Source organism: Prionailurus viverrinus, chromosome D2 (genome assembly GCF_022837055.1).
Source record: "Prionailurus viverrinus isolate Anna chromosome D2, UM_Priviv_1.0, whole genome shotgun sequence".
Lineage (NCBI taxonomy): Eukaryota > Metazoa > Chordata > Mammalia > Carnivora > Felidae > Prionailurus > Prionailurus viverrinus.
In genome coordinates, this window is record NC_062571.1 from 48,237,393 (window position 1) to 48,252,966 (window position 15,574).

General features: G+C 39.1%; 1 protein-coding gene across 7 annotated transcripts in view; it reads right to left on the reverse strand.

The window, feature by feature from the left end:
- PARG (poly(ADP-ribose) glycohydrolase) overlaps positions 1 to 15,545 on the reverse strand; it is a 137,803-nt gene extending 122,258 nt beyond the window's left edge. For 2 of the 7 annotated variants that reach the window (XM_047825474.1, XM_047825473.1), the window contains exons 1-4: positions 15,052 to 15,530; positions 8,718 to 8,784; positions 7,124 to 8,107; positions 5,633 to 5,816 (exon numbers count right to left, since the gene is read on the reverse strand). In XM_047825474.1, coding sequence (XP_047681430.1) covers positions 5,633 to 5,816; positions 7,124 to 8,107; positions 8,718 to 8,784; positions 15,052 to 15,271 — 1,455 coding nt within the window. In that variant the 5' untranslated portion in view covers positions 15,272 to 15,530. Of the gene's footprint in view, positions 1 to 5,632; positions 5,817 to 7,123; positions 8,108 to 8,717; positions 8,785 to 15,051 lie in introns of all 7 variants that reach the window. The other 5 variants (XM_047825476.1, XM_047825475.1, XM_047825480.1 and 2 more) reach the window with 5 other exon arrangements.
- Between the last annotated feature and the right edge of the window lie 29 nt (positions 15,546 to 15,574).

Genomic DNA, 15,574 nt, shown 5'->3' on the forward strand with positions numbered 1-15,574 from the left:
GTGGATTCGGAATATTTATGATAGAACCTGACTTATGTGTTTCTGTAAGTATACGTATAGAAATATATACATATGTAAATATATACGTATGTGTACACATACACATATGCTGCTTATAATAAGCATTAAGTAAACGTTTGAGAAATGCGATATTTGAAACATGAAAAATTATACATTTTACCTATTCTGGACACTTCATATAAATGGAATTATACAACATATGGCCTTTTGTGTCTGGCCTCTTTGGCTTGATGTAATGTGTTCAAGGTTCATCCATGTTGTAGCATGAATTAGTACTTCACTGCAAATAATCAAACCATCACAGTAACATAAAATTTGAACTGTAATATGTTATGAGTGAAAGGTTCGTGGTGTATGAGAATCTATTTCAGACAATTCCAACTTACCGGTGAGCTTAGAGAAGGTTTCCTTGGGGTGCCTAGGTGGTTCAGTCAGTTAAGCATCTGACTCTTGGTGTTGGCTCAAGTCATGACCTCACAGTTTGTGAGTTCAAGGCCTATGTCAAGCCCTTTGCACTGACAGTGCGAAGCCGACTTGGCATTCTCTCTCTCTACCTCTCTTCTGTGCCCTCAACTCATGCTGTATCTGTCTCTCTCAAAATAAATAAACTTGAAAAAAAAATACTAATAAACTCATCAAAAAAAAAAAAAAAGACTTCCTTGAGGAAATGGCAATTGAGCTGAACTTCAAAGGATAAAAAGAACTAGGAAAAAGAAGAAAGGAAGACTGTTCCTCAAAAAGGGAACAGCTTATAGAAAGGAAGACTATCCAATAAGCACTCAAGAGAAATAAAGTTGTAGGAGAAGACCACCCAGAGAGAGAGAAGAAAACAGTACCTATGGAAAAGCCTTGAGGAGCTCTAACAATATTTAACACACATGCCAGAAAAACTAAAGGAATATAATAAATGGCTAAGGAGACAGAAAGAAAACTAGGATTATATGTTATCATAGAAGCCAAAGAACGAGAATAGTCAGAGGAAAGAATTGTGAAGAGTCAATAATTATGCTAAAAGTATTTTCAACTCCAGATGAAGTCCCCAAAGGTGACTTTGTAAAGATATCCCATGTAATCAGAGGTGACAAAACAGGTACCAGTCCAGCTCCACAGACAGGGAAACATATCATATATATGAAAGTATGCTTTGTGTGTGGGCATCTGTATGTGCATATGTGTGTGTATATGTGTTTGTGTGCCTGCATGTGTGTTTATCATGTCTTTAAAGATAATCAAGCACCAAATGACATGCCCCTGCAATTTCAGACTGCCTTTTTTCTTAAATTTTTTTTAACGTTTATTATTGAGAGACAGAGAGACACAGAGCATGAGCAGGGGAGGGGTAGAGGGAGAGGGAAACACAGAATCCGAAGCAGGCTTCAGGCTCTTGAGCTATCAGCAAAGCCCCTGACGTGGGGCTCGAACTCACAAATCGCAAGATCATGACCTGAGCTGAAGTCGGACGCCCAACCGACTGAGCCACCCAGGCGCCCCCCCCCCCTTTTTTTAATGTTTATTTTGAGAGAGAGAGCACGCATTCAAACATGTGCTAGAGCGGGAAAGGGGCATAGAGAGAAGGAGAGAGAGAATCCCAAACAGTCTCAGAGCTGAGGTTCGATTTCACAAACCACAAGATCATAACCTGAACCGAAATCAAGAGTTGGATGCTTGGCTGCCTGAGCCAACCAGGCGCTTCCAGACTGCCTTACATTTCTAATGGTAAATATCAGCTTTACTTTACTATTTTAAATTTCATAACTATTAATATCTGGCATCTTGGAAATGTAACTTGGGCTGTTTATTTAATAACTATTAATTACATATATATCATATTACCATATTCAGAAAAAAGAATCTAGAAGTTAATCCACCAAAACTCTGAAACAGGACTGAGAGACTTGGATTTTGAGTTATATACTATCATATGAGACCTGCATCTTTTTTTACAATGACCTTGTACTACTTTTATAATAAAAATTAAGATTTTAAAGATTCTAAAAATTCAAACGTTATTGGATATCTAAAAATAAACAGTAATTACAGAGATTAAAAAATGACGGTATAGGATAATTTGGGTTTTCTTTATGGGCAGTGGTATAAAGAAAGGCAGTAAAGTCAAAATATCACTTACCTCCCCAATCTCTTCTCCAAATTTTCTACCAGTAACATCTTGTCAGTCACTCGGCCTTTTCTTAATTTTACCTGCATTTTCCCTCTTCACCCATATTTAAGAATTCACCATATCCTATCAATTTTACCTCAAAACAAAGCAACCAACTATTTTCTTTTTTATTTCCACATTACCTTATCTCAATGATTTTCAAACTTTCTTAAATAGCAGAACTCTTTTTCCCCCTAAGAAATCTGACATTAATTCATTATATTTAAATCAAATAAAACTATTATAATTTTTATAATAACTTTTACTTATGCTAGCATCAATACGTGAAATTGAGACTAAGAAATACAAAATTCGAAATTGAAAGCTAGGGATCACAGCTAAAGCTTGTATCAACCTACTACTCAATTTACACTTAAATCTCTCTCAGTATTGGGAATGCAAGCTGGTACAGCCACTCTGGAAAACAGTATGGAGGTTCCTCAAAAAACTAAAAACAGAACTACCCGACAACCCAGCAATTGCACTACTAGGCATTTATCCACGGGATACAGGTGTGCTGTTTCGAAGGGACACATGCACCCCCATGTTTATAGCAGCACTATCCACAATAGCCAAAGTATGGAAAGAGCCCAAATGTCCATTGATAGATGAATGGATAAAAAAGATGTGGTATATATATACAATGGAGTTATTACTTGGCAATCAAAAAGAATGAAATCTTGCCATTTGCAACTACGTGGATGGAACTGGAGGGTATTATGCTAAGTGAAATTAGTCAGAGAAAGACATATCATATGACTTCAACTCATATGAGGACTTTAAGAGACAAAACAGATGAACATAAGGGAAGGGAAACAAAAATAATATATAAACAGGGAGAGGTACAAAACATAAGAGAATCATAAATATGGAGAACATACTGAGGGTTACTGGAGGGGTTGTAGGAGGGGGTATGGGCTAAATGGGTAAGAGACACTAAGGAATCTACTCCTGAAATCAGTGTTGCACTATATGCTAATTTGGATGTAAATTTTAAAAAATAAAAAATAAAATTAAAAAGAAAGAAAGAAAATCTCTTTCACAGTATTAAGAAAATTCTATTCACTAACCTAAATAGTGTCAAATGGTAATTTTTTTTGTTAAAATATTATTTTTTGTTAAAATATATTAAGCATTTTCAAGTTTGAGTGTGTTTGTTCTTTTATTACAGGTTTTTCAGTTAAAAATATAATTTAGAAAACACATGTTGTGTCAAATTTCCTAAGAACCCCTGAGCCACTTTACCGCAGCACAATTTGATAATTACAGTCCCCTTCCTTTTCGTTTCTTACCTGCTAGCTAACTTTCTGTAGCTTCTTTTTTGAAGAAACAACTTCATTGAGGTAGATAAAGTTTACTGATTTTAAGAGCTCTTAACATCCCTTATCTGTTTCCAATGGATCCTCACTTCCATTTTCCTTACACACAGCTGTGTGATTAATCCTGCTACAGTAATAACTATTGTGTGCACAGACCTTTTATCAATTTCCAATACCTACAGACTCAAGTCCAATTCCTGGCACTTGAACCCCTCTATGATATGGATCCAATCCACTTTTCAAGTCTTATCTTCCACCATTCCCCATCCAAACTCTAAGCTCTAACAAACCAATTATTTTCAATGTCTAAAACAAATAGTTTTTCAACCACACAGAGCTGTTTGGTTTTTTTTTTTATTTTTATTTTTGAGAGAGAGAGAAAGAGAGGAGGGGCAGAGAGAGAGGGAGACACAGAACATGAAGCAGGCTCCAGGCTCTGAGCTGTCAGCACAGAGCCTGATGCTAGGCTCGAACTCACAAACTGCAAGATCATAACCTGAAGTTGGGTCCTTAACTAACTGAGCCACCCAGGATCCCCACTACATAGCCCTTTTTTATAAAGGTTATGTATCTGTCTTGGAATTCTCTTGACTTACTAACTCCCCCTCAGAAATGTCTGGTCATCTTTTAGAGCTCAGTTCAAACTCCACCACCTGTTCAATGTTACTTCCACTATAACCATGAAAAAGAATTCTATACTTCAAAATATCTAATCACATCTAGACTAAGTTGTATAATAGCAGAGATTTTTTAGGTAGTTCCTGTGAAATCTAATATAGAGACTAAAAAGTGAGATGACTATTTAAAACAACCCAATGAGTGACAAATCTAAAATTGGATTATAATGATGGTTGCCTAACTCAGTAAATTACCTAAGTATCACTGAAATGAGTGAGCACTTAAAATGGGTAAATTGTATCTACCTCAATAAAGTTGTTTCTTCAAAAAAGAAGCTACAGAAAGTAAAAAGAGGATACCAGGGACTAGTGAGAAATGGAAAGTTATTGTTTAGCAGGTACAGTTTCTGTGTGGGATAATAAAAAATTTCTGGAAATGAATACTGGTAATAATTGTACAACATTGTGAATGTACCTAATGCCATGAAATGGACACTAAAAATGGCTAAAAGGGTATATTATGTATATTATGGTAAAAGTGTATATTATGTATATTTAACCACAATTTTAATTTTTTTTTTTAACTTTTGAGAGTGAGACAGGACGTGAGTGGGGGAGGGGCAGAGAAAGAGGGAGACACAGAATCTGAAACAGGCTCCAGGCTCTGAGCTGTCAGCACAGTCAGACGTGGGGCTCAAACCCACCAACCGAGAGATGATGACCTGAGCCGAAGTCGGGAGCTTAACCGACTGAGCCACCCAGGCGCCCCTAACGACAATTCTTAAAAATGAGGTTGGTTTTAGACATGTTGAGTTCGAGACACCTCTGGAATAGTGATGGTGATGCCTAGAATAATCTAGAGCTCAGAAAAGAGGGCAAAACTAGAAAATGATTTGAGGATACTGAACCATACACAATTTTGAACCTTAGGGACTAACCCATTACAGATTAACCCACTACCTAACAAATAGTGGGTGCTCAACAAATACTGTCAATTGAATTTAAAACAAAAAGAAAGAATCCAGTGACTTTTAAAAAAAAAAAATACTGAAAAAGTCAATTGCCTTATGACCTGACAACAATTCATCTTATGGATGTATTAAGTACTGCATTAAGAAAGCTACTGTTGGGGCGCCTGGGTGGCTCAGTCGGTTGGGCGTCTGACTTCAGCTCAGGTCATGATCTCGCGGTCCGTGAGTTCGAGCCCTGCGTCGGGCTCTGTGCTGACAGCTCAGAGCCTGGACCCTGTTTCAGATTCTGTGTCTCCCTCTCTCTCTGACCTTCCCCCATTCATGCTCTGTCTCTCTCTGTCTCGAAAATGAATAAACGTTAAAAAAATTAAAAAAAAAAAAAAAGAAAGCTATTGTTATATTTCTCCAATCTATAGACTTCTTGGTACTTTGTGCAGAAAAAAGAAACAGTTTCTGTGCCTTGGGCCTGTTTTTCACATTAATAAGTACTGCAATAAATGAAGACTAAAGAGTCTTCTCTCCTTATAGGTAAGAGAAAATACCTACCCGAATAGTTACTGTATGATTAGTAGATGGTCTCAAGAGAGGCAGCCGGTTCCCACACCGAGGCATTCTTCTCATATCCTCAATAGGAGTTCCAAGCCATTTCTTATCTGGAGAAAGGTGAGGTGGAATGTATTTAGGTATCTTCCTTTCTGTCCTTTGATGCTTGATTTCACATTGTTCTTTTCTAAGGTCAAAACAAACGTATTCAGTCACAAATCTGCCTATTTAAATTTCCTTAGGTACACAAGTATAAAACTTACCCAGAATGTTATTGTTTAAAACGTCCCAGACTTGCTATCTCTCCTTCGTATTTACAATCAAAAGAAAAACTAATAAAACATGGTAAAACTGAAGAGCTTATTTTCAAGTCTATGGAAGCAATTTATTTTTAAATTTTTTTTTCAATGTTTATTTTTTTGAGAGAGAGAGACAGAGCACAAGCAGGGGAGGGGCAGAGAGGGAGACACAGAATCTGAAGCAGGCTCCAGGCTTTGAGCTGTCAGCACAGAGCCCAACGCGAGGCTGAAACTCATGAACCATGAGATCATGCCCTGAGTCAAAGTCGGCTGCTTAGTTGACTGAGCCACCCAGGCACCCCACGAATTTCTGAACACATAAAATCACCTTCCAAAAAAAACCGGACCATGTAAGAATATGAGCATTGCCAAATGAGGCATGGTTCACAGTGTCAGCTACTTCTCAGGTCTCTAGACAACAATTTTCAACAAAGTGAGCTTATTGTGGCACATGTGATAGAAAATATCACAAATTATGGAGATTAAGATTCCAAATGGAATAACTGCAAAAATGTAAGCTTTGTAATCAGACAGACTCAGCTTTAAATCTCAGCATTACTACCCACAAGTTATAATTTCAGTGAATTCTCTAATTCAAATCTCAGTTTTCTCATTTATGAAGTACATCACCTGCCTGCACATCAGAGCATTAGAGGAGAAAATGCAGTATTAATGGCCTAGAAAAATGGCTAAACAGAAGCTACTATCAACCTCATATTTTTAAATTCTGATTATCCCCACAAATTTCAGAAGGAAGATCATGAAACTAAAAAAGTCCAATTAATATTTATTTACTTCTTGTTTTCTGTCCCTGATCTTTTTGAATCTAGGTTTAAATTTAGCATTAACATGGGGTATCTGGGAGGCTCAGATGGTTAAGCGCCCAACTTTGCCTGAGGTCATGATCTCATGGTTTTTTAATTTGAGCCCCACATTAGGCTCTGTGCTGACAGCTCAGAGCTTGGAGCCTGCTTCAGATTCTGTGTCTCCCTTTCTCTCTGCCTCTCCCCTGTTCCCAACTCTGTCTCTCTATCTCTCCAAAATAAACATTTTTAAAAAATTACACATTTATCATAAAGTTAAAAAGAAACCAACTATTTCTTTGCTTCAATCTAAACCATAACTCTGTTAAACCCCCTTACAAAATTATAAAATGTATTACACTATTGGAGACACTCTTGTGGAAAAAAATTACCTTTTGTCATCTACTTTAGGCAGTCTCATGAAATGATCTGTGATTTTAGTATCCTTTTTTCCATGTTGCTTGGAATTCCTGCATTCTACATTTAGGCTAGAAATACTTCCAGATGGTTTGGCATTTAAATCATTCATTCCACTGCGAGTCTCTCCTCCTTCAAATTGAAAATGTAATTGAATTTCACCTCCTTTAGAAGAGGACCGTTTCCTCAATTCAGTGTCGGCTTCTCTTGCTTGGAACCTTGAAGGTTTACCAGCTGTTTGGGAGGAATTGCTATCTTCTTGCTCATCAAAACCTGGACTTGTCTCTTCATCTGCCTCTGAGTCCTGACAACTATTTTTGGAATTATCTACATCCATTGGTGACTCGGGTTCACTCTCTTTCTCAAATGGAGGAGAATTTCCTAAGCTACTCTCCTGTCTACTCAGTTTGTTGGCATTTTTCAGTCCACTACCAGCATCTTCAGAGCCAATGTCTGACAAGGGACTCTCTGGCACCACATCTATCTCTTCCGGCTGACAACCTGCACAGTCTTCTACAGGATGGCAAGACTTGCTGCACTTCTGGTGGCTTCTGGCTTCTCTGGCCTGTTCATCTTCTGTGGTCTGCTTTGCATTTGCAAACTTTACAGGTGTCAAAAATTGCTGATTATCTCTACTCTCCTCACTATCTGTGTCACTGTGATCATCGTTTCGGGGTGACTGATCGTTAGCATTACTGAACTGCTCTGGTATCAGAGTTACTGTCGAAGGTTCACTTTCCAAAAGCCGCTCTGTATGTTTCCCTTCATTTTGCCACTTACACATAGCTGCAGTCTGATGCTGGTTCAAATATTGTGTACTTTTTTCAACAGGTGATTTATCAAGACTTAGTTGAGAAACATTTTCTAATTTTTCCACATTATGTTGATAAAAGTTATCTTTTTGTACAGAACTCATCATGGATTCCAGTCTTGTATTATTGTTTTCTTTACTGTGCAAACTACAACAGAATAGAAAGAACTAATGAGGCAATAGAACTTGTGATACAATAGAAAGAACTTATAAAAAAATCACTTATCCAACCACACAACCACACTACCACTACCATAGTAATAATTAGACTACTTGTGATTACCTAAACACGGAACATGCTCTTTCATGACTCCATCACTTGGTACATATGCCTGTAAAGCCCTTTTCCCAACTCATGCCTGGGAAACACCTGCTCTTCCTTTAAATGTTAAACTGGACTCACCTCCTGGCAGGCCTTCCTGCAAAGGTGAAGCTGATTGTCCTATATACTAACTACCACTGTTCTGTTTATATAAGACAGTGAAGTCTTATTTATCACACTATGTAATGATCGTGTGTTTTTGAGTATGCCACCACCACTATACTCTATCTTAGAAACAGAGACTATTCCTCTTTCATCTTTGTATTTCAAGTATATAGGACAGTCCCTGATACATTAGACTCTAAAACACTATTATTTGTAATCTGAAATAATGAATAAATGTAAAGAAAAGTGGGATCAAGCGAGGAGAAAAAGCATGAAGCAAAACATTCATGTATCATGTTATTCATTTCTCTGTATAGGCATGTTTCTATACCTTTCTGCTTCAGCTGTCTTGATTCCTTTAGTGTCCATCCAACTGGTAATAGTCTTTTGTTTGAAAACTGTAAAAAAAAAAAAAAAAAAAAAGACACACACACAGACACACACACACACACCAAAACAATTATGTATATGCATACATGCCCTCAAAGAGAAAATACCTATAGCAGCATTTATACACATAAGCCATTGTGCTAGGTTCTGTGGGTTAAACAGATTAATCATTCCTGCCACACTCAAATAATGGGAGATAAGACAGAAATATTATATAAATGCATCTGGCATAGAGTAGTAAGCAACATGCCCCTAAAAGAGCTGGTATGGACTAATGGGTGAGAATTCAGGCTCTGTAATCGACCGACTTGGATTCAAATCCTAGTGCTCCCATTGTATTCCTAAGCAACTTTGTGAGGAATCATTTTTCTGTGTCTCAGATTCCTTATTTGTAAACATGCAAATTAACAGTACCTCTCCTGGGGTTATTATGAGGTTTAAATGAAATAGCATGCAAGATGTTTAAGGCACAAACTGGTATACGATCAATAAATAGTTCTTAACTAACTTAAGTTAGTTCTTAACTACCTTAGTATTAAATGAGATTAAAAGGAATTAAAGTATTTCTGAGAAAAGACTTTAGGGAACTAGAATAGGTAGAACAGTCTGATAAATAGGGGTTGAATTGTGCCTTGAAGAATAAACGTAGTCACAAAGGGAAATCATAAGCAAAGGCATCAATGGCAAGGAAAAATAAAGAACTTAAAAAGAAATCAACACAAAATATGATTGAAAAGTCAGCTACCACAAAGAGGTATGGAAAAGTGTTAAGTTACACTCAGAGCTGTAATTCCAGAATTCAAATCTAAGAGGCTCTCAGTCATGCATGATAGATAGCCTGGAGTGCAAATCTGAAGGGGCAAGAAGGAAGACCCTATTGATAGAAACCAGCAAGGAAGCTATTGGTGTTAAGTCAGAGGTTCCCAAACCATCTGAATCATTAACGGGCTGATAACTAATGGATCCCAGGGCTAGACCCCAGGCCTATGAATCAAGCTATATATGTGAGGATGGAGTCAACAAAGGAAGCTAGAATCTGTATTCTTTTCAAAAAGTGACTCAGATGATCAGCAACTAGGTTGGAGAACTAATGGTCAAAGGCCAAAACTAGTCCTTGTGAGAATAGAGAATAAAAGTTGAGAAATGAGAGTCATTACAGACTTCATAATGATAGAAGTTAAAGGTGACACTGAGCTTTAAGTTTGAGAGACTTAAAAGATAGTTACAGCATTAAGTAAAAATGTAGGAAATATAAGACAACTGGATTTAGGGGAAAATATGATTTGGTCAAATGTGAACATACTAAATTTGAGATGCTGAAGAGCTGACTAGATAGAAATGACCAGCAGACAATAGCAAAGGTAGAAGTGATAACTCAGTTGAAGAAATGCAACACAAATAAATGTAAACCACAGTTTACATAAGCATTAGAAATAAGCATGCTTTCAAAATTAATTAAACTATGGATTAAATGTATGTAATATTTTAGTATAATAAGATATAAAATCTTAAACATTCTCAACTATTCCCCAAACTGCAATGTAAGAATCTAGGCACCTTAAGTCATAGACTCATTTTTATTTGCTTAGGTCTTCTCAAATACCATAATGTGAGCAAAACAGATGTTGTCCTAAATATATGAAAATATACAGCTTTATCACTATATTTGAGTCCCATATAATTCATTCCTTACATAAAATACTAACATTCCAACTAAAATTCTTCAATTAGCATTTTAAAAAGTTTCTATCACAAAAAGTATTATATTTGATATTCCTTATTAAATACCACTATTTTAGTGCTTTTATTAAGTTAGCACTTCTACAGAAAATCAGGCTTCAGACAAAAAATTGGTTTCAATCAGAAGAGGATGAACAACTTGATTCTGAGACTTCTTCTGTAGTTCCATCTTTCTCTATTTAATTTCATTATATCAAACACAAGTATAGAAAATCCTCAAATTACAAACCAGCAGGGAGCCAAAACTTTGCTTTTTGAGTCAGTGTAGAATTTAAAACACCTTTTGGGGCCCCTGGGTGACTCAGTCAATTAAGCATCTAACTCTTGATTTTGGCTCAGGTCATGATCTCACGGTTTGTGAGACCAAGCCCCGTGTAGGGCTCTGTGCTGACAGAACAGAGCCTGCTTGGGGTTCTCTCCTCTCACGTGCTCTCTTTCTCTCTCAAAATAAATAAATATTTAAAAAATAAAACATCTTTCTCCATAAATATAAGGATTAAATGGTATGCAATAGCTAGGTTCCTATAATAGACATAAACACAAAGCATAGCACTATAAAGGCAAGTCTAGAGAACCGAAAGACTGCATACATCATTTCATAAGAAACTATGAAGTGTTCTCCTACAGCTCTGACATGAGAATGTATTCTCTCTCCAGTTTTAAGTTTCCTAGTATAAACAAACTGAGGGTTGATGGGGGGATGGGAGGGAGGGGAGGGTGGGTGATGGGTATTGAGGAGGGCACCTTTTGGGATGAGCACTGGGTGTTGTATGGAAACCAATGTGACAATAAATTTCATATATTGAAAAAATAAAAAATAAAAAAATAGTTTCCTAGTATAATTCCTGAAGCCTGAGAACGGGATAAAAGAGGAGCAAGAGGTGAGGAACCACTATTTCCTGATAATAAAACATTCCTTAGTCCTTCTGAGAGCCCTACTTCTCTTTCCAATACCACTACTCTAGCTTCCAAAGGTTTCTTTTGCAAAATTTCACAGGACTGCTTCAGAGTTTTACCCATTATTACCAAAATGAGCATTAAAATTATGCTTCCCACATTACCTGGGAACTTCTTTCTTTTTACTAGAAATAATCACAGCAAGCAAAAAGGAGGGTAAAAGGTGATGAAAAAGATAAAAGATCTGGAGTCAAGATCTTGGACTGAGATCTTTGCTCAGTCACTTAACTGGTACTTTACTTCTTTGGGCTTCACTTCTATTTCCTCACCTATAAAATAGGATTAACAATAAATATGTACTTCAAGGCTTATGTAGATCAATGAGAGAAAATATGAAGTGTCCAGTCTCACAAAGTAGAAACTCAACAATTCACCCAATCTCGTTTTCACTGATATCAGCAGTCCTCCAACTTTATTCTGACTTCACACCATTTACACTTAATCTCAGAACATCACTCAGTAACCACTGTATTAGTGTCAATTAGCATATCAAATAGGTGCTATAGACACAGGCAAAAGACACAAAATGCTTTGAAATTCACCTGCATTTCAAAGGAACACCTCAAAAGTCTCTTTATCAGCAGCAAGATAAGGTATGGGAAGGAAGGGTGCGGAGAGACCAAAAAGTGATGGACAGGGGGAGTTCTGAGATGAGGAAAGAGGTCTGATGATGCTTTTGACAGACAGCACTGAGGCTGAAGGAATGATTCAAGGGAAGGGAGACAAACCAGCTCGTCCCCCCACAACCACCACCACCCATCACTGACCTACACTTGGACCGTGCCTGGAGCAGGGAGAGAAGCTCTAGGTAGCTATAAAAGGCAGAAAAGGGGAGCTGCCATCAGAATGTGAATAGCACCCTGAGTTCTATGCAGGGTTTGCAGTTTTCAACCAATAGAATATGCCCAGGAAGGTAAATAACACAAAATTTAAAGATGTTGAATGAACATCCATTTCCTTTTCTCATCTACTTCTCCTAGGATGACTATATATTAAAATGTTAAATACCAAGTTCCTAAAGAATTCCAAATTTGAAACAATAGTTTTTGTTTAGTCTGTGAACATTTGTTAACTGGTGTCCTGTGCCCAGTATACAGAAATAGTAACACATAATAAAGTACAGCCCAAGTTTTAATTTGGTTCCTCTTCTGCAGAAATCTGCAGGAAATAAGATTCAACCAAGAGGGCTGACTGCCTCCCTCCACTTGCAACTAACTCTTCCACCTTTATATGGAAATCAGCCTCTCAGATAGGTTCAGATACAGTACTTGGAGGTCACCCTCAGTTGCCCCTCCCCTCCACTCTCCATCACCAAGTTCCCTGAAATCTTCCTAAATCTTAAATCCATTCCTTCCTCTCCATCTTCAAAATAGCACCAATATCAAAAGAACAGGTACATCACTTTGGACAAGTGCATTTGTTTCCTATAACTGGTCTCCTGGTCTAGTCTTGACTTTCTCTAACCCAGTGTTACACAAACTACAATGGACTTTTTTTTAACAAAATACATACAACATAAGAATGCATCATATATAATAGGTATTATTTCATGAAACATGTTTGTAATAAATATGGCATATTTACTCGGTTCATAGATTTCCTACTGTTTGTACCAGGTGAAATTTATACAGCAGACTGCAGTCAGAGAAGTCCAAAGGCCACTAAGGCCATCTTTTCTAAAATACTAACCAAATGTTATCTCCCTTCTTAAAAGCTTTTTAGTGGCCCTCCATTAACCACAGAATAAAGTCTAAACTTCTTGAAATAGCACTAAAGTTTGTCCGTAACAAGCTCTGCCCCTCTTCTTGGACTCATCTCCTGTCACTCCTGTCATCCTGTGCTCCAGTCCTACCACTTTTGCACATGCCATTCCCTCTGCCTATTTAATTCTTTCTCTCCTTGATCTACACAGTAAATCCTGCTTATCCTTCAATATTTACTTCAGGTGTACTCCCCACTGCCTCTAAGTCCTGAGAAAACTAAGTTTATATCATTCACCTGAAGACTGCCTGATCTCTGTCCAGTTGACCAATGCATCCTTTTTGAAATGCTCTCTTCCCTGCAGGACACAACAAAAGCCAAGATTTTCTCCTACTTTTCTGGCTACTTCTCTTCAGTCTACTCTTAAATGATGGTGTTCCTAAAGTTTCTGTCCTAGGTCGCCTTTATTTTCTCTACATGCTGTATATGATCTGATCTACTTCCATAGCACCGATCACCACGTTTATACCAAGAATCCCCAAATCTGTATTTCCAGCAAGATATATTTCTTATGAGATACAAAATACATATCCCATTCTCTCCGAATCCATCCACTTCTCCCCTTTCCTACTGCCCACAACCAAGTATAAACCATCATTATCTCCCACCTACACTAACTCCTTTAGTCTTGGGCCTGCGCTTCTGCTCCCTTTCAATACATGCTTCATTTTCTACACATCAGCCAGAGACCTTTAAAAAAGAAAAAAAAAAGGTGTGTGTGTGTGTGTGTAAACATGCATGTGCACGCATGTGTGTAAAGTCACTCCCCTACTAAAAACCCATTAAAAGCTTCGGGTTGCCCTCAGAGATAAAACCCTTAGCATTCAAAACCCTTAGCATTACCTGTATGTCCCAGTATGATCTGATCTTTGCCTACCTCTCTGCAGCCCTATCTCACTACTCTCCCCTGTTGACAGTATGCATCAGCTATACTTCAGGAACCCTCCCTTACTTCCTCTTTTTTAGCTAACTCTTCAACATTCTTCACTCCTCAAAATAAGCATTTCATCTTCTGGGAGAATATCTTTGATCCCACAGACTGGATTAAGTACTTCTGACTCTTGGGGTGCCTGGGTGGCTCAGTTGGTTAAGCATCTGACTTCGGCTCAGGTCATGATCTCGTCGTTCATGGGATCGAGCCCTGTACCCGGCTCTGTGCTGACAGCTCAGAGCCTGGAACCTGCCTTGGATTCTGTCTCTCCCTCTCTCTGGCCCTCCCTCGAGCTCTCTCTCTCTCAAAAATAAACATTTTTTTAAAAGCACTTTTGATTCCTAACCCTAACTATATGTCCCTCACCTATCAGCACAACCATTACCTCTTGTTACGTGGACTTCTTACACAATTGTCTATCTCTGCTGATGGATTTTAGGATCTGAAGACAGGCCAAGTTCAACAATGAATGCCAGAGACAAGTACAATGCCAGGTAATACTAACAGCCCTGCACCCCGGGGTGAATCAAGAGAAATTGTCACCTTCTTTGCAGCTTTCTTTCCATCTAGAGGTTGAAGCTTCACATACACAATTAGACCTCCTTAACAAGGCAATTTCTGAGTCAAACCCGAGGAAAGCAAACAGGTGGAGTCTACTACCATTTTCGGCCTTGAGTGACTGCTCATCAGGGTTTCTCACCCCACCAATGCAAGTGGGAAAATGTGGCCGCATTCCCCCACTAAGCGGCCTTAGTGACTCGGCAAGAGGGCCTCAGAGTAGTGCACACAAGACCAGAAAGGGGACGACTGGAGTTCCTGGGTCCTCAGAGACCAAGAAAAGGTTTGGGCCAAAGGGAAGGACAAAGATCTTTATTTCCCCACGTACCAAGCGAGGTGGCGCTGCCTCTGTGCGGTCCCGCCCGCCCCGGGACGCAGCCTGACGAGGACGGTGGGACCCTGAACTGCACGGGAGCGTCCTTGGGATCGAGAACGCGCCTCTGCCTGCCGGGGAAACTCCGGGCGTCCGAGGCGGCCGGCGGAGAAGTTGCAGCGGTGCCCCAGCGGGGTCGCTTGGTGCAGGGCTCACAGCCGGGGCCCGCACTCATGCTTGGGACCCGCAGCGCACAGTCCCCGGGCCGGCCCGGGCGGAGAGCCTCATTCACTAACCCTGAGAGGGACGGACTGCGCCTCCTCCTCGGCGCCTCCCGGCACCATTCCCTCTCTGCCGCTGCCTGCTTCTGCAGTTGCTGCTCCGCTGGCCTCCCGAGCCAAGCCCTAGCCAGTCGCCTGCCTTCCCTTTCCACAGGCACCCCCACCTGCCACAGGACGCGCCGCTTTGATTCTGGCTTGGTTCACTTTCCCACCACCGGAAGGCGGCCGTCAGGCGCTTCCGACTTCCGGGACGTACA